Source organism: Asterias amurensis, chromosome 7 (assembly GCF_032118995.1).
Source record: "Asterias amurensis chromosome 7, ASM3211899v1".
Lineage (NCBI taxonomy): Eukaryota > Metazoa > Echinodermata > Asteroidea > Forcipulatida > Asteriidae > Asterias > Asterias amurensis.
In genome coordinates this window covers 11,234,963-11,253,986 of record NC_092654.1, presented here as the reverse complement: position 1 = coordinate 11,253,986, position 19,024 = coordinate 11,234,963, and the positions used below count along the sequence as shown (strand labels likewise).

At 38.7% G+C, this 19,024-nt stretch overlaps 1 protein-coding gene across 1 annotated transcript; it reads right to left on the bottom strand.

Annotated features, from left to right (window-relative positions):
• Positions 1 to 90: 90 nt before the first annotated feature.
• On the bottom strand, positions 91 to 18,465 carry LOC139939917 (uncharacterized). The gene is made up of 4 exons (XM_071936079.1): positions 16,275 to 18,465; positions 12,424 to 12,590; positions 4,668 to 4,743; positions 91 to 1,067 (listed from the first exon to the last, which is right to left on the bottom strand). The coding sequence occupies exons 1-4, from the start codon at positions 18,331 to 18,333 to the stop codon at positions 952 to 954; spliced, it is 2,418 nt and encodes an 805-aa protein (XP_071792180.1). The 5' UTR covers positions 18,334 to 18,465; the 3' UTR covers positions 91 to 951.
• Between the last annotated feature and the right edge of the window lie 559 nt (positions 18,466 to 19,024).

Sequence of the window (19,024 nt, the reverse complement as noted above, 5' to 3'; positions counted from 1 at the left end):
ATTTACTTTTTTCAATACTTAAATGGGTAGTATACCCTTGGTGATTGCTCCAAAAATTAATGACCATACAAAAACTTACTTGGTAAAGAGCACAGGAGGGCTGTTGGTATTACATAATAATTGTTAGAAACGACCCCCTTTAAAGTAATGCAGTTTTAGAAAAAGGTAACATCTGAAAGGCATCTGACTGAAAGAACACAATCTATGCAATCAAGTTGTTTTACTGTCATTTTTTTCTTCAACTTCGATGAACAATTTTCATGGGTTGATTTTATGCATTATGCTGGGAAACAAAGTGAGGATGTTCTTATATAGTTAGTACCAAAAGTATAGCCGGCCTTTACCTTTAAAGTATAAAGATCAAATCCAAAGGAACAATTTGTCTTACTCTCAAACAAACTGAACAATCTCTTCGGTTTTTGTTTAAAGTGAAACTAAAATGTCATTATGACAAAATTTTACATTGCCTTTAAGGCACTCATTAATTCCAATAAAATGGAATAATACCAAGTAAATATTGAGAGAGTTTTGTTTGAAAGCATCCGGGAAAACCTATTCTTTAGGAATTTCCCGCAGCAGGTGGACCACATGTGAAATTTAGTTAATCAATATTTAGTAGATAATGCTTAAGATTTGAACAACTTTCAAGAGTGTAATTTACAACTTTCACAAAGTTCGTAACAAACAACAATCTCCAACTGAAATGAAATTGTAAGTATTCTTGTTAACATCAAATGTTGTTTCTTCAGATTCCATCATCTGATAAAATAATAATATACATTTAATACAAAAAGTAAAATAAAATTATACAAGTTATTCTTCCCTTTTTCAGTCTGGATGCTTTTCAAGATTGATGGTGGAAAAAAATCAAAGGCACTTTCGAACAAAGATCAAGATATGAATATTTATACTATGTAAATTGCTGTGGCTTGCAGACTTCTGATTGGTTCTTCACCTTCCCACTGCGTTCGTGACGTTGTTGTTGGTGTCGCTCATTTTGGTCGCATCATTTGTTGGGGCGTGGCTAGTACTTTCGCTGTTTGGCCCATTTGGAAACGGCAAAGGTCCTGTGTGACAGGAAACAAAATGGAGATATAGGTCAGCGCGTTGTTAGCCTGAACATCTGACGTCACTCTTCGATGCTCGTGAATTACACCATAGATCTGCCGTGAACCTTTCACCTACATTTATTTCACATGGAGATACGCTGTCAAATCCACGTAAAACATATTTAAAAAAAAGTCAAGCTGCTGCGCAGACGACCGGAAGTGAGCTGCAAAACATCACCTCGGACCAATCAAAACACAGGGAAAGCTTACGTCACTGCACGTTTATCCAATGAAAACACTGTTGAGTTAAACCACTGGTGTTGGCCAAAGACAGTGGAGGGCCCAATTTCATAGATCTGCTGGAGCACTGAAAAAAAGAAGCTTAACATTGCCTGCTAAGCACAACTAAGCAGGAGACCAGTTACATTTTGTACACGTAATATGGTACTTTAGGTGGTAACCTTGTTCTTATAAGCACATTTTTGTTATGCTTAGCAACTTGTTATGCTTTAGCAACTGTATGAAATTGGGCCCTGTCTGGCACATCGTCTCCTATTCAAGGTGACAGAGGGCGTTATTTTCGTAAACATGGTTATACCCCCACCGTCTTTAACCCTATTGATTCCAACTTCAAATCTAGGCCATGTCATACAACAGTTGCCACTAATTGCGCAGATATTTCGGCTGGTTAAAAACAGTTGCACGTTAATAGTCCATAAAAGAAAACTATGTAATGGGATATGACCGACGAGCTGGACTCCTTACGGAGCGGCCGTGAGGATGAGCGGAGATCCAGCTACACCTGTGACGGGGAAATAGTGAGAATCTCCCCGCGTGCTTGTTGTCAAGCTGCGTGGTAAAAATTACGGTGAATTTATGTGGGTCAATTATTAGGCCCCTTATAGAAAGAAAGAAGGACAAAACTGCTCCATCACGCTGCTGCCCTGGCATTGACTTTTCTATATTGCAATGTCCCGCAGCCCGAGTTTGTGCCAACCAAACTATAAATGCAAAAGAAGTTTGTATATGTGTTACAAAAATATTCAAAAAATGTGTTGGAAACAAAACAATCAATCATATTATTTTATTTAATGGAAAGTTTTCAAGGTCTGTATAATAATGTCGAGAAGAAGAGGGGAATAGGCTGGTTCCCATTTTGCCGTTCGCTTAAGTGTCAATGTCTTGTATGTGTAGACATGGTGTAGACTAAGATGTCCATGCTGGGACTATCTTCTGAGAGATGCTTTTATAGCAAAAGGTCATGAGTATTAGTTACATTGTTTACTGATGGGAAAGGAAACCAGTCACTGCATACTGGGTTAAATATAAATATCTTTTTCCCCCACACGAAATTAAGATCGGAGATGGAACTTTGATACCTAGAACAGCTATACCAGTGCAGTGAGCTTGATAAAAACAGTTTGTTTCAACTCGTTTCTAGCATTGAATAAAGTTGCACTTTTCTCGATTTGCTTCAAATTGTTTTATCTGTTTACGCCACTCCCGTTTTTAAACGATTTCAAGTCTGATTTGATTGCCAAATTTAAGCATTATGTGTTTCCCCCGCCCATGTCAACGAAACATCGTTCATGAATTGTTCAATTTCTTTGAAAATGAATGACCTGTTGCATCCTGCATTCAACAGTCAAAATTAATTATTAATTAAATGTCAACAGTTAAGCATTCAGTTGCTGAATGAAGCTCATTCAAATTCATTGAGTCGCAGAGATCAATCATTTATTTTCTACAAGCCAGCAGCACGTGGCTTGTAAACCATTCTAGTTCATAAATAGAAGAAATTTAATTGGATATTGGAAAACAGCTGTCTCGAATCCCATTAAGTGAATTGGAATGAACAAGAAACAAACTGAACCAGAAGAACGAAATCACAAGTGCACGAAAACGAAATTGAATGCAATGATGCTAATACTTTTTAGCAAAACTGTCTATAGACTCTGGGGAAATGTTCCACATAAAGCCAACTTAAGTAAGGCATATCTGCAAAGCCTGGAACAATTATACGACACAAAAACTGAGTTATTGCCAACATTAACAATGTTCTTGACAAGCAGCCATCCGAAAATAATTTGTAAGTGATGAGTGTTTTGTGCATCGTGCGCGTCCCAGACGCCGATCCAGTGAGGGCCCGCAGGGCCGGGCATGGTATACCCCCGGTAGAACTTGGACACCGCTCCCCATTAGAAAAGGATGTGAAAGTGAAAGGAAAGAAAATTAACGAAGTATGGAAGAAAAGGACATCAATAGAGAGAGAAAGAGGGACGGGGACACACAAATAATCGTGAGAGAAGGGTAAAGCAACAACCCAAAAATAAAAACTTATATAATTGCATTATTGCAACAATACAACAATACAATTTTTTTTTAATATGACCTGCGAAGATTGTCCCAAAGTTTGAAGGAAAAACATGCCGCTTTTTTCTGGTATGATACAATGTCAGTTTGCTGAGCACACATACCACACTATCTTAAATGAAGATACCAATCTCAAATCAACTTATTTTCTCATGAAATTTGTGTGCAGCAGTCGTGATGTCTGCTTCTAATCTTACGAACAGACGGAATCTGACCCGAACAGCAGGCAGTTTATTGACGGGGCGAGGTTTTGGAAAATCAAATAAAAAAACAGCTTCGGCGAGTTAATTTAGGGAGCTGTTGTTTTGGTACATTTTAGCTAAATTGAGCGATTAAAACTTCTGTATAAAGATCCTTAAATCCTTAAAGTGACATTAGAATACTGAAATTTCTGTGTTTCAAATCGCTGGTTATTGAAGAGTCTTTTTACTGAACAAAGAAATGTCCGCAGAGTGACTGTAATACAGAGCCAGCCGTCGATTTCACAAAGAGTTAGGACTCGTCTTATCTCGAGTTAGGACGAGTAACTCGTCCTAACTTAGGATTAATCTTAAGGTCTGCATGCTACATGGTTGGGACTCGTCCTAAGTCCTAAGATTAGTCTTAAGTTAGGAAGAGTTTTGTGAAATCGACGGCTGTTGTGGTTGTATTTAGCCAAAGAGAAACACTCTACCACTGAGGATCGAAAAGTCATGTTGGTTAAGACATGAAATAGCTAAACTCCCTTTTCTTCAAAATTGCCGTTCAATTAAAACAATTTTGAGGATTTAAAATACGTGGCAAGTTAAAGGGGTTCAGAGAGTTCCCATAATAGAATGAATGAATAATATACTTGTTAGCTGTATCACATAAATTTCGTTGATTTACGACTCTGAGTCTCAATGTCACAAACACCAAGATTCATCAATGAGATTCATCACAATAATTCTGTATACGAATATTATTATTAAGATAATAATCACTATAAGTATAATCGTATAACCATAGTGATATGTATTGTGACATCACATTTTGCTTAGCAACATCTTAACTAATAGTGTGAAACAGATATCAAAGTATATAGTGGCTTTAGAGCTAATGGTTTGTTATGGACAAGACAAGGTTTCACGCAAGGGATAGTATGTCAAAAATTGCTGGCCATCTCGCCCTAACTTTGTTGGAGCGAGCTTGCTAAGAATGGCAGTCTTAAACAACGGTTAATGATATGTCATGGTGAAAAACAAACAATTATTCGTTTATACTAACCATGTAAGGTGAGGTTGTTGAACCAATAGTTGGATCGCGGAGGATACAGTTGATGGGGCGCACTGAATCTTGGTATCTGTAAGAAAATGTGGAACACAAAGCATTGGTGGTTGGAGAAGTTTTATTCACAAATTTTGTGCAACTTCTTCTTCAGAGTATCTATACAACGAAATTCATTTTGTGGCTTGTTTTTCCCCTGATCTTTTATCAGAATGAAGCGTATGCCTACGAACCAAAATAAGTTCCATCTAAGTTTCAAATTGGGTATTGACACTTTGGGTCAAGAAAACCGAGACTGGTGAAGGTCCCTTTTTTTTGGGGGGGGGTGTTAGAATTTTCAACATTTCAAAAACAGACTAATAACAACTCCCTGTGTGTGTGGCAGCTGCAATACATATCGACAAATTACACTTCATCATGACTAATCAAGTCAGGTGAAGACACAGAGCCCGAGCGATGCTTCTGTGTGTGGGAAATGATGATGTTATATCGTACTCGATCCCTTCACCCGCAGCGGGGGAATCCGGTCAAACAGCCCGCAGCCCAACCGCGCCTTGCCCGGTCCCACGATGCCGTTGCGGGACCCATTCTCTCTTGGCCAATGAGGGTGGTCGACCGGCTAAACCTGATACTGTAGAGGAATCTCGAGCGAGCTTCATCTAAATGAAGTTCTTTCTTGAGTTACGAATATTGGACAATTTTCGAAAGAGGGGAAACTAAATTGGATAGGTTATAAAAGTTGACATGTTGATTCGAAGGGAATTGACCGATTCGTTTTCACAAATTTATCTTGGAGCTTTGGCTTTTATTTGAATCAGATGACCCAAAGACCACAAGAAATTAAGTTTAAAAGTTTTAACTTTAAACAAGTTTGAGAGGTTATAATATTTTTTGCTTCAACAAGCTATTTCAGATTATCTTGACTTTGGAGTATTTTGTGGGGCCAGAGCCGAACGTAGAATTATAAGATATGAGTGGAATTTGCCCATTTCCCATGGGACCATTGTTATGCTAACAATGTGAAGACACATTTGAACCAACTAAGAATTCACATTGTCAAGCCCTTCTTCAGAAATTCGTTATCGTAAATATTTACAACTCAAACAGCAATTCCTCCCGGGTCGGTCGGCCTATATAAGTAACTTTACCATAAAAGCAACATCAGTTATACGAACTTCCAAATTGAAAAAAAAATCTTCTAAGAGATTCTGGTTTTACTTAACAAGAATCAAAATGTCAAACGTCGAGGTTCATGTCCACTATAGCCATCGAAAGTGGAATAGTCTAAAAGATGCATGTTTATTTTTGGGTCAAAATCTTACTTGCAAACATAATCTAACCGTGACAAGCTTGACAAACAGTCAACCCGTGGTTTCACCAATCAATCAGACTCCCTTGTATGCTTTAGTTAAAGGCAGTGGAAACTATTGGTAATTACTCAAAATAATTATTGGTATAAAACCTTTCTTGGTGACGAGTAATGGGGAGAGGTTGATGGTATAAAACATTGTGAGAAACGGCTCTCTCTGAAGTGCCATAGTTTTCGAGAAAGAAGTAATTTTCCATGAATTTAATTTCGAGACCTCAAGTTTAGAATTTGAGGTCTCGAAATCAACCATCTAAACGCACACAACTTCGTGTTGCAAGGGTTATTTTTCTTTCATTATTATCTCGCAACTTAGATGACCGATTGAGCTCAAATTTTCACAGGTTTGCTATTTTATGCATAGTTGAGATACACCAACTGTGAAGGCTAGTCTTTGACAATTACCAAAAAGTATCCACTGCCTTAAATGGACATTCTTTCGCTATAAGAAACATGTCGTGTGCCTGTACGCTTAAAGCAGTGCTTGATCACTACAAATGAAAAGGGCCAGACTGTTTCACCCAAGCCTCAGTTTCAACATATGCACCAGGATAATAAACCAGCTGCGAAAGGTCTGGCCACACAAATTGCAAATCCCACCTGGGTGCTGTCAGTGTGTGCTAACCAGCCGCGGATCCGACGTAGCACCTGAAAAAACTGCCAATAGCTGTGAGCGAGTTTGCAAGAACCGAGCGAAAGGGGAGATATGGCCCGGGGGCAAGACGGCATTCTTCTACTCCTCACAGGGCGAGTCAGGCACCTGGAGTTTGCTCCCAAGTTCAGGGGGCTGGGTCACATTTCTACGCGGTATTTCTCTTGAGAATACTCTAATGTTTACTTCTCGCTTTTTCATCTCTAGAATGTTTTTGAACTACAACGAGTTTCTCAAACGACTCCGACCAGTATAGTCTTCAATCTTTTATCTTTGAGAGGATTAATTTGAAGTTAAGATAATAAATCAACCCAAAAAGTCACACTTGAATAATTTTGGTTATACAATCAAAACATTATTCACTTAAAATGATGAACATAAACACATCACTCAAAATGAGCAAAAGTATTTTGAGGCATAAATCAATACTTGTACGCTCTTTTCGTGTTTTTTTTGTAATACTGCCTTTTTTTTAAATTAAAGAATCGACTACTTGAAATTCCTCTAAACTGATTCGGGGATCCTAACTACACGCATACTTTTCTAAGAGTCAGTGTGCTCGTAATTTGGATGATGGTTTAAAGGAACACGTTGCCTTGGATCGGACGAGTTGGTCTATAAAAAGCGTTTGAAACCGTTTGTTATGAAATGTATATGGTTAGAATGATGTTTTAAAAGTAGAATATAATGATCCACACAAGTATCTCTCAAAATTGCACGGTTTTCTTTTTACGTCGCGAACTATCACGGTCGGCCATTTATGGGGGTCAAAATTTTGACTCCCATAAATGGCCGACCGTGTAATTGGACGAGGTAAAAAGAAAACCACGCAATTTCTAGGCATATTTGTGTGGATCATTGTATTCTACTTTTACATCATCTTTCTAACCATATGCATTTTATAATAAACGGTCACAAAACGCTTTTCAAAGACCAACTCGACCGATCCAAGGCAACGTGTTCCTTTAAGGGAATACTTTTACAAGAAATATTTATGATTCCACGCGAGTACGAAAAAAGCAACTGTAAATTGAATTGTCGGATGAAGTCCAAACAAACCAAACAACAAGAGAATGTGAAGGTGATAATGCAATTTGTCAAACGCTGCCGGAACACTTAAAGCTCTGAGAGGAGTTTCCTCAATATTCATTTGCAAGTCCTCAAAACATAAAGGAGAAAAGGAATTCCAGAAATGTTCAGCGAAACATCTGTCGTGTTCCCGCGGTTTTAAAACAGGACATCTTCGCGCAAGGTGCCATGTTGATTCGACAGCCCCGGAATGGGGAGGTTAAAATTGGAATTTGCTGGGTGCTGATTGGGCAATTAGGGAGAAGAATTTAGCGCCAATTTGTCAACTTTTCGTTTGATGGGTGACGCAGGCGATAAAAACATTTGCGGGACCAAAATAACAGTGTGTTGTAAATATAGCATGCAGTGTTAGTGTTATTCAGATAATGAAAAGCATGCATGTAAATTTGTTATGCCATTGTGAGCAAAGCTCACACAGTTTATAGATGCTTCAACCAAAACTGTTTTTATGAGGCAAATTGAGCACATAAACATAACTTCAAGGGGAGTTAACCTCTACAAGAACTGAATAAGCCTTAGAACGAAAATAAGTTCGTCGAATTGAGTGTGGTTCCACTAATGACTCTTTATATTATAGGCTTCATTCAAATGACTATTGTGGGAAGTTGTCATAGTTGTATATAAAATAAACGAAACAAAATGTTTAAAAATACATAGTTTGTGCAAGTAAACATTATTTGTTGAGACAATCTTTCATAGACATGGAATCTTTATGTAAAAGCAGAGAAAGTTTTGTGGAAACATTATAATACAAACAAACAAAACTTGTAAACAAAAATATCAAACACACATGTTAAAGCTTTCCCAAGCAAGTCCGACCATTCTGTCCAAATGCTACGTTTCAAAAAAAGAAAAATGCCATTGTAGCGACCCTTTAAAAATTAGATTATCCCATCACGTGATCCAATGGAGACATTTAATTGGTTATTATTTTGGCGCGCAGCAGTGGCCCTTGACTACCCGCTGTCGTCTGTACTAGTCAGCTGTTAGCGAACCGGGGGCTGCTGTAAACGCGTCGGCCTGGAATGACCGGAATTCTACGGGTGTCGTCTTGGGGTTGGTGCGCTCACTCGGACACTCTTTGGACTCTGGGTTTTGAAGTGTCTTGAAACTTGAAAGCACAAAATGACGAAATCTCGGGGATAAAAGTCATAATGCTTGGACATGTATTGGTATTTTAAGGCAAATGAACCTGATTAATAATAAACAAACGGGAATATATGTTTGTCAACTTTGATTTGAATAAAAAGAACACGAAATGTCAGAACATAATTAATCAACCTAGCAAATAGTCCTAAACACAATGGAAAAACAAGCAAAACAAACATTGATACCCCATCATGCAATGCCTCAAATCCAATGTAAAAATTGTAATGTTTTGTATCAGAAAACTTGAATGCTTTGCGGCAATGCGATGATTTCTGGCTAATCGTTTATTGCTTATGAATAGACACTTTTATATACACAGTTTCAGCCGACTCAACTGGTGAATAAATTACACAGATTTGACAATAAAAGTGTTGGTCCGCAACTGTTGTAAAACTGCGTTTTTTGGAGGGTAGAAGGTGTTCACATTTTGACCGCACCGAAACCATGGGAACTGTAGGACAGAATATTTGTGATATGATATTAATTTGTCCCTCGGCAGTATCCGTGTAGGGGGTATACAGATGTTTCTGGAAGAGGTTCAAGCCAAATGCAAGCCCTACCTCAAAATCGGGAGGGAAAAACATTTAAATAAGTGAACATACAATTAAAATTTTCTGACATTGTAAATAAGTGATCACTTGTGTTGCTGGATATCAACAATGGTTGATAGCGTCATATATTACGCCACAGTTTCCATATTTCGTTGCTTTTAGTTTAACCAGACGATACCATTTTGTGAGAAAGGGGTGTCACCTCGGTGACCCCAGGGGCAGGTTTGCCGCGGGTTACAGATGTTAGCTATTGCGCGCCAAACAAGCGAATTATGACCACCTCTATCATCAACAAACAGGTGCAGCCCCTCAACTTTGATTGGTCGACCACAGGGATGCGACCCGATAGGTCCACGGCTCATCTCTCGGTCTCGCTGCGTGCTCGTTCGACTTTTTGTTTTGGAAACTAAACGGATTCAGCGAGACCTCTGGTGGAAAACATTTGATTCTTATGATTGTTTTGTCTTCGGAATCAACGAATTCAAACGAAACTTCTAACTTACCATTATGTATTTAATATGGGGTGGCAAAGTATGTGAAAAGTATTGTTATCTCTTGCTTTTTACAGGTTACAGGATTGGCAAAGCTGACAAAATAGTCGCAGAAATTGTTTGATTTTTATGACTTCTGAATCAACGAATTCAATCGAAACTTCTAACTTCCCGTTATGTATTAAACATGATTTTGGTGCCATATTGTGTGAAAGGTGTTGTTGTTTATCTCTCACTTTTAAAATTTATTATCTGCAATGGATTCTTCGAGACCTTTGAAAAACATTTGATTTTCATGATTTCTGATTCAACGAATTCAATCGAAACTTCTAACCTCCAGTTATGTATTTAACATGGTAAATCGGTGTCAGATTGTGTAAAATATTACTGCTGTTCATCTCTAGTTGTTTAAAGTTATAATGGATTGGTAAAACTGACAAAATAAACGCAGACGTTTTTCGTGTTTTGTGTGATCAACCATATATAAGCCTAGTGCTTAATTCGTTGTGCGAGTCAGAAGAAGATGGTGAACAACAGTGCACAACCTGTGAATATTGTCTTTGTTGGCTGTAACGACCGAAGTCAGCTGTTGCGTTTTTGCTAGCCATTTAGCTACAGTTTCCTCGAAATATTTAGCAAAACAAATGGTTTTAGTATAATGAACCTCATAATCCTCTCAAGATAAGCTTTTAGACCAAAACAAACTATGGTGTTGTAATACTTCCAATCCATTATAAACCTTTATTTTTTCGAAATGAATGGTTTATAAACGGTAAATTATGAAATTTCCAAGATCTTTCGAAAAGTAGTATCTATTTTTTTTTTGAAGTGTGATTGAACTTGAAAAGTTAATTCAATATGTCATGTGCCTCTAGGCCTGTATCTTCAACCTCAAGCTGACACTACTTCAACCTCAAACCTTTACAATGGCTTTCCTGTTATTCTTCTCGCCAACTTGCATAAGTTGTAGTTTTTATACCAAGAACGTGACAACTCACCTACAGCAATTCAACGTTCAAGCCAACAATTATTCCTGCCTATGACCATACAGGAGGCATTGCGGGGAAAAGGGAAGTATAAATATCTCAGCCGCTACTACCACCATTAGGCCATTTTCGAAACAACGGATTGGGCTTGAAACACATGTTTAGGCTCTGTCCGTCTGTTTTAAAGGCAGTGGACACGAGTGGTAGTTACTCAAAATAATTATTAGCATACAACCTTATTTGGTAACGAGTAATGGGGAGAGATTGATAGTATAAAACATGGTGAGAAACGGCTCCCTCTGAAGTAACGCAGTTTTCGAGAAAGAAGTAATTTTCCACGAATGTGATTTCAAGACCTCAGAATTAGATTTTGAGGTCTCGAAATCAAGTATTTGAAAGCACACAACTTCGTGTGGCAAGTCTTTTAAATACAATTATCTCGCAACTTCGACGACCAATTGAGCTTAAATTTTCACAGGTTTGTTATGTTATGCATAATTTGTTGAGATACACCAAGTGAAAAGACTGGTTTTGACAACATTACCAATAGTGTCCAGTGTCTTTAAGTTCTTAGCTTGTTTTCTAAACAACTATAAGCAACTAAATGTGGCCTAAGCCTAAACTCAAGCCCACGACGTGGTTTAGTAAAGGGCCATAATAGTATTATCATGCTGACATCAACTTTGTAAAGTTCCCTGACCATCCCAAACCTATCAAGAAGTTCGTTTAATTCTGTTGGACTGAAGACTGCCCAAGTACAAATAGAGGAGATTATGCTATACATTGAATCAGGCACCACCACACCAGAGTCATGCCAGTTTGGGTTGAGGATATAAATGTTGTTTGGTTTTTTATATAAATGGGTTTGCGGTAACACCATGTAATGACTATCTCTAATGAGTTGGGGTGGTTCTGAAAAGAACCGTTGGTTTCAACTCGACGTTTCGATCAGATGCTCTGATCGTCTTCTGGAGAAAGAAACTTCTTCATCTGATAAGATAACTGAGAAGGTTTGATACTTATTGTCGAGAAATATTCACAAGAAATATGGGTCATTTTCAAGAAAATTGGGGGTGGGGACAGGGAGTGTCTTGGCTATTTGGTTTTGTTAAAGTGGTTTATAGTTAGTCCCCATTATTATCATCCTGATTAAAACCTATACCAAAAGTCACAATACTGTTTGTCCTTCCAGCCTCGCTTTGGTTACATTGATTCAAACGGGAGATACAAGATGAAATATAAGATGGATGCCCAAGGATACAAGTAATTTATCACCGGCAGTTTCCTTGAATGTTTATTAAAGATACAGCCACGACACTGTCCCCACCCCCAATTTTCTTGAAAATGACCCACATTTCGTGTGAATATTTATCGACAATAAATACTATCAGTAGAGAGATATCTTATATGATGAAGAAGTTGTTTATTTCTTTTCATTTTAACCAAAGCTGAGCAATAGATTTAACACATACCTTAGCTGGTGGCGGCTGTCCGAGTTCGAGTCCCCTACACGTCACAGGGTCGACGGCCGTTCTATGACCGCTCTCGCCAAACGTGATGGTTGTCGGTAGCATGCCAAACTGTGGATAGTGGTGATGGTGAACGAACTTACACATATCAGTCGTCGACATTGGTGGTCCTTGGAAAGAAAGTATAAAGATGGTCGACGTGTTACTAATTTCTAAGAAGTTAACGTTTTGAATGAGACAATGCAACATTTTTAAACATAGAGAAAGGGAATTTTTCAACCGCAGAAAAAAAAGAATTTATCTGATGAATCTAATTCATGCTACACGTCATCAACATACTATTCAAAGTTTCATACTCAGAAATTATAAGAAATTCCTAACTGCTTTTCTGGAAACTAACAACATTTCTGTCAGATTTGTTTACTGTTTGTTGAAAAAGGGTCATCAAAGTAATTCTTCAGAAGTGAATTAATATTTAGGAAATAAGATGATATGAACAAACTTTAAAGAGTGTGCACAACATTGGTAAGATTGTAGAGTGTGTACAGAATTGCACATAACATTTATTAAAAGTTTAAAGGAACACGTTGCCTTGGATCGGTCGAGTTGGTCTTTGAAAAGCAATTGAAACCGTTTGAATATAGTGATCCACACCACCAACATGCCTCGAAATTGCCTGGTTTTCCTTTTACGTGGAGTACAAACTTTAACACCATAAAATGGCCGACCGTGTTAGTTCACGACGTATAAGGAAAACCATACAATTTCGAGGCATTTGTGTAAATTATCTATCTAAACCATATGCATTTCACAACAAACGGGTTTCAAACGCTTTTCAAAGACCGACTCGCCCGATCCAAGGCAACGTGTTCCTTTAACTACTCTCTTAATGCGAAAGAGTGAAACCAAAACACGATGTTTGGAAACTAGTAAAAACGTAAGGTTTCCCCACTGTTTGCTTGTGACTATGTTGACCGATTGAACTTTCACAGGTTGTGTGTATTGGCTCATGTGTGCAACTATGTTTTTCTTGTATTGTGTAAATTGAATCTTTGATTAATAGCAGCAAAAGGATTAAACATTAATTAATAGTGTTTGTCTTGTTTTTCGATCCGGCTTAAATTAAGTGCATGTTTTAAGAATGTTTTTTTTTAAATAATGTTGCTGTTTATCTCTCTTACTATATATTTTTAATAATTTTACTGGCCATTCTTTGATATTTAACGTTTACTTTAACGTTTGTGTTTTGTATATTGAACCCAACCGTATGTGGTCGCTAATAAAATTAACCTTACATTACTTTATCTTGCAACAATGATACAATACCATATATTTGAATGGTACGTATCATTGGTAAGATGTTCAAAGATGTACATAAGTTTCATGGCACAAAGATAACCAACTTGGCTTGAAAGGTTTTGCTTAAAAGGTTTTGCATGACATACTCTTGCTTGAAATGCTATAGTTTTTTTTTTTTAGAATAAAAAAAAAACCGTTTTGCATGCTAGTCCAAAATGTTTGAAAACTGAGAGAATAATAGGATGTTCTGCAATTTTTGGTGACTCCGATGACAGCTTGGACTTAAAACCTTTACGATGAGTCGTAGAGAATGCAACTGGTCTTTAACAATTACCAATAATTTGAATATGAAAAGTTTTTCTCATGCACCAGAAAGCACACCATTCCTTAAGGATTGTTCTACCTAATATTATTCTCACAACTCTAATGACCGATTGAGTCTGAATTTTGACAGGTTTGGTATTATGCATATGTTGGTGGTAAAAGTGAGAATACTGTTATTTGACAATTACCCAAACTAAACACTGCATGTATACCTATGCAGTCGCTTTCGCATGATATTTTCCGCGAAATTGTAACCATGCTTCATGCCCAACGGTCTTGAGCTTTTACAACAATACACAATGTACTTGAATGAACTTGTCATCTCTACTTGAAATAAAACACTAACCTTTTGAGCTAATATTTTGTATAGTCTGCACATTAACGCTTAAAACAAACAGTAATTATCGTCTTTTGTCTCTGTTTAACGTCAAATACGAAGACGTATGTGCGAATTGCTGTGGAAGCTAATGGTGTCGTTGTTGCCCGCGGGTGCGGGCTAATTTGGTGCCAGCGCTGCACCGTTCCACGGTTCGACTGGACCGGGGACTACTCGCTTCGGGACACGGTACCCGCACCGCAGTTTGTCTGGCGCGGTTGGTGTCTGGAAAACATACTAATTCTTTCATCAGAAGCAACAAAACATTAGCATAGAGCTTACTTTCACGATCTTTGTTCGTAGCCTATGTGTTCATAAAGAAAACGTGATATCATGAAGTGGTATGTTGAACTTAATTGTTGGCAAGGAGTATGAATATAATAATAATTTTGAAATTATCAATCCAAATCAAAACTTATATTTTGGAAAAGTGGCAATGGAAGTCGTTGTATATTCCAACAGTTTTTATTTGTAGGCAATTTATATTTGTAAGGGTATTGCGAATTATGGACGGTCAGCAACTGGTCAACGTTTCCAAGCAGCTCTTGTCAATTTTCTGATTTGATGGATTGTAAAGTTCATAGTTTTTTTTATAATGGGATATAAACTAGAACCATAACATTTTGTTTAAAGGGAGTGGACCCTTTTGGTAATTACTCAAAATAGTTGTTAGCATAAAACCTTATTTGGTAACGAGTAATGGGGGAGAGATTGATAGTGAAAATCATTGTGAGAAACAGCTCCCTCTGAAGTAACGTAGTTTTCGAGAAAGAAGTAATTTTCCACGAATTTGAAAACGTAGTTTTCGAAATCAAGTATCTGAAAGCACACAACTTCGTGTGACAAGCGTATTTTTTCTTTCATTTATTATCTCACAACTTCGACGACCAATTGAGCTCAAATTTTCACAGGTTTGTTATTTTATGAATATTATGTTGAGCGATACACCAAGTGAGAAGACTGGTCTTTGACAATTACCAATAGTGTCAAGTGTCTTTAAACAAAGTGTTTTAATATACGAGACATTCTTAATCAAAATATAACCATGTTGGTTTACTTTCTCGCAATAAATAGTTCAGTTATGCCGGCGAAATTTCAAATAGTGTTTCAAAACAATGTCTGATGAAATTCATTTGCAAGGGAAACGTACATTCGGCCCAGGCAAGTTCTAGGTTGTTATTGTTTGTTCAAATCAGAACTTGGTAATCTTTACAATTTCATAGATTTTCAGATAACATGGCCTAAAGTAAACAAAAACTGACCACAGTAGAAACTTTCCATTCTCAGTAAAACATAACCTTTGTTCCTCTTTCTATTTCCTCATCACTCTAATGGCAGATTGAGCTTAGTTAACTTTCATAGTTTTCTCTTCACGTAAGTTTATATGTGTAAGTTTGGTCACTACTATGGCTTTGACTCATTACCAATGTCGCTGTAAACTCTTGCACAACTTTTTTTAAACCAAGCGACCAACATGACACAACAACACAAAACAGCAACAGCTGATTTCGGTTGCACCTTGTATAACACAAGGACAATGTGTAATACTTGCTGAAAATGGTGCATTGTTTGAAGCTATTTTCTCCTGACTCACACGTACTGTACGGATTTAACCAAAATGTTCACAGGTTTGCTTTTTCATGAATGATGGCTGATCACACAAAAGATGAACACTTTCTGCGACTATTCTGGCAGCTCTACCAATCATGCTACACATTCAAAGTTTACTTTTGCTTGGAAGTACATTGGAGCACTTACATGTACATAATAAGTTTGATAATAGTTCAATTACACTTTTAGGAAAAGGGTGTCAATTTTGAGAATATTTTAAGCTTTTTTAATAACTAATGCTTACCAACTGGTCTTGGTGCAGTGATGTAAGATGTGGCATCAGATTCCCATAAGATTCTCTGTAAATGGTTAATGTAGTCAATGGCTGACCGAAGAGTGTCAACTTTGCTCACCCTCCTACCGTGGTGAAGCCATGGTAAGACTGTCCTCAAATGTTCAAAGCCGGAGTTTAGGTGGTTTACCCGGTCTCTCTCCCTTGCGTTGGCTTGCTTACGCCGGATTTTCTGGCCCTCCGGTCCGTCCTCCTCCGCGGGCTGGGAGTCGCCCGAGCTCTGCCGCCGCCGGCGACTTTGGCGTCTTGACGGTTGGGCTAGCGCCTCGCAGTACCGCTGCCTGAGAGCTAACGAATCTGGTGGTACACCGTTGTTTAGGCTAGGAAACGGATGAGTTCTCTTGAAAAATGGTACAGGAACTGTTGGTAGTCCAACTGTTGGTAAGTTTGTAAGTGTTGGGTAGGGTTGATTGCGAGAACCGGGGAAAATATGAATTCCTGGGTGAATAAACGTCAACGGTGACCCTGTGTATGCGGCTAGTTGTGGAATAGGAATTGGTAGCATGTGCCGTGAGGGGAAATGTACTGGAAGATACCGGGGTTGATTTGAGCTGAGACACGGGCGCAAAGAGCCCGTGATAGGGACGGGTCGAACTGGGACATCCGTGACTGAATTGCCAGTGGATGAGCCAGAAATCACAAAACTTGTTGAAGATGAATTTAGGCTCTGTACTGTACGGGGACGGATGGCTACATGTCTGGAATCGGAACTAAACACAGTGTTTGTGAGATGTGTTATTGGAGAAAGTGGTCTGGAGTCCAGAGGTTTGGTTTGTAGTGGGATGGCTTTAATAGTGGACGGTAGGAGCGGCCGAGGAGCAATGAGGGGTGTGCCCGGTATCATTGGTGCCTTGGGATGTGTGGTTCTGGTGATAGGCGGAGGAGTTTGGTTGCGATCTGATTTCGATCTCTCAGATGAATCTTTTCGGTTTTTACTTCCAGTTTTATCCCTGCAAATATCACTTTTTTTCTTAAAACCTTTCTTCTCTGAAGGACCCCGTCTAACAATGTCCCTTTGTGAGTCGTTCAATCGAATGTTATCACCATTTGACTTGGTTGTTTTATGCAGCGTTTCCATGGTTCCCGAAGTCACAATAACTGCACCTTTATCATTTCTCCGCAGGATGTAGTTCTTTTTAGAGATAGCCTCGGAGGTTTTTGTTTCTTTAAAGATGTTGTTGTCAACTGATGAGGCTATAGTTGTCCCATCAACGTACACGTTCTTACTTGGAAACACCACGTACGGACGAGGTATATCTCTCGGCCAGTCCGTCACCAGGGTTTTCTCTCGACCATCATCAGCAAGATTGTCCACCATGATACTTGTCTCCTCGTGGACACACGGCATTTTGCCAGGTTTTTGCTGTACCGAGCAGGTCCCTCTGCGGGTGGAACCAGGTGTACTAGAGCCGAGCTGGACGGTTGGAGTGTGAAGACACGCTGCGTCCGAGTTGAAGACACTGTCCGTAGCTGTAAACACGCGACTTCCACGTGTGTCGACTAGGTCAGAGACTTGTAATTTACTTGCAGTGGAAGTTTCAAGAATACACTGAAATAACTCCAGTGACGAAGCTACAATATTAGCGGACGGTGGGGTCGGTGTGGATGGGGGCGGAACCCAAGTGATGGGGCTGTAATTTGAAGGCGTACTTAAACATTGCTGAGAGGCTTTAGTTACCTTTTGAGATTTTGCATGTTCTTGTCTCTGTACTGGAACGGTGACTTCTTGACTGGGGTTGATGTAGAGGGGAATGGGTTGGGCATAGGGGTGCCTCAACTGTGCCCCTTGCACCTCGGATGTTTGACCTGGACACCACTGGTCGCTAGGGTTGGTAGCAGGGAGGAGCAATGTGGACCCGTCCCATCCACTTGTACACCGGCCGTGATTGATGCATGAACCTGTTGACAGACCGTGAACATTCATCGAATCAAATGATGAATTGCAGCTGAACTCTGTCGACTCATTTACATGTATATATCCACTGTCTGAAACACAACTTCTTAGCTCCATTATGTCCTCGAATACCCCAAACAGCTGAAACTTGGGATCTTGAACGATGACTGCTGACAAAACCTTATAAATATCCAATCACATGTTATACAGTATCAAAGCACTGCTGCTTTCTTTTTAAATGGCGTCAGATAGAAGAGTCCAATTCAGTATGGCTATGCGGTCGTCCAAATGTAATACACTTGCGTTATGTGTAGATGAACAATAGGGAAAGGCATGCTAAACGTGCTCACCAAATTCCTGCGTGAACAATAGAAAATATTCGCCTGGGACATAGTTTCATCATTAACTGTACCTTTTGTATAATTGGAAATTCGTGTTGCTGTCTTTTACCAAGTTGGGTATTTGGCATGAAACACGTTTCAAATCTATATAGATGGGGAAGATTCAGAGTTCTTGGTGAGTTATATTTGAGGATAGGGTTTGCTTTTATTTTGGGATAAAAATATTCTTAGAGAACCTCTCAGATCTCAAAGTTGTACGGGGAAATGTCTTTACAGTATTTATTTTCTCTCAAAGTTGTACGGGGAAATGTCTATATAGCATTTCTGTTGACCTTGTTTTGAACCAACTTGTTGGCAATGAACCCAAGTTGTCTTTCAATTTTTACAGGCAGGTAGGTGGATGGCAAGCAAGTGGATAAACTTCATAATTAGTCTCAAAGGTGAATTTTATTCTGTCATGAACATAA

Bases quoted from the DNA above. Each gene is read 5' to 3' on its own strand.
- LOC139939917 (XM_071936079.1), bottom strand. From the start codon at position 18,333: ATGGAGCTAAGAAGTTGTGTTTCAGACAGTGGATATATACATGTAAAT. The intron at 12,591-16,274 runs GTAAGCATTAGT...TTTCTTTCCAAG, and splicing joins CACTGCACCAAGACCAGTTG to GACCACCAATGTCGACGACT. The intron at 1,068-4,667 runs GTTAGTATAAAC...CCTGTCACACAG, and splicing joins CAACAACCTCACCTTACATG to GACCTTTGCCGTTTCCAAAT.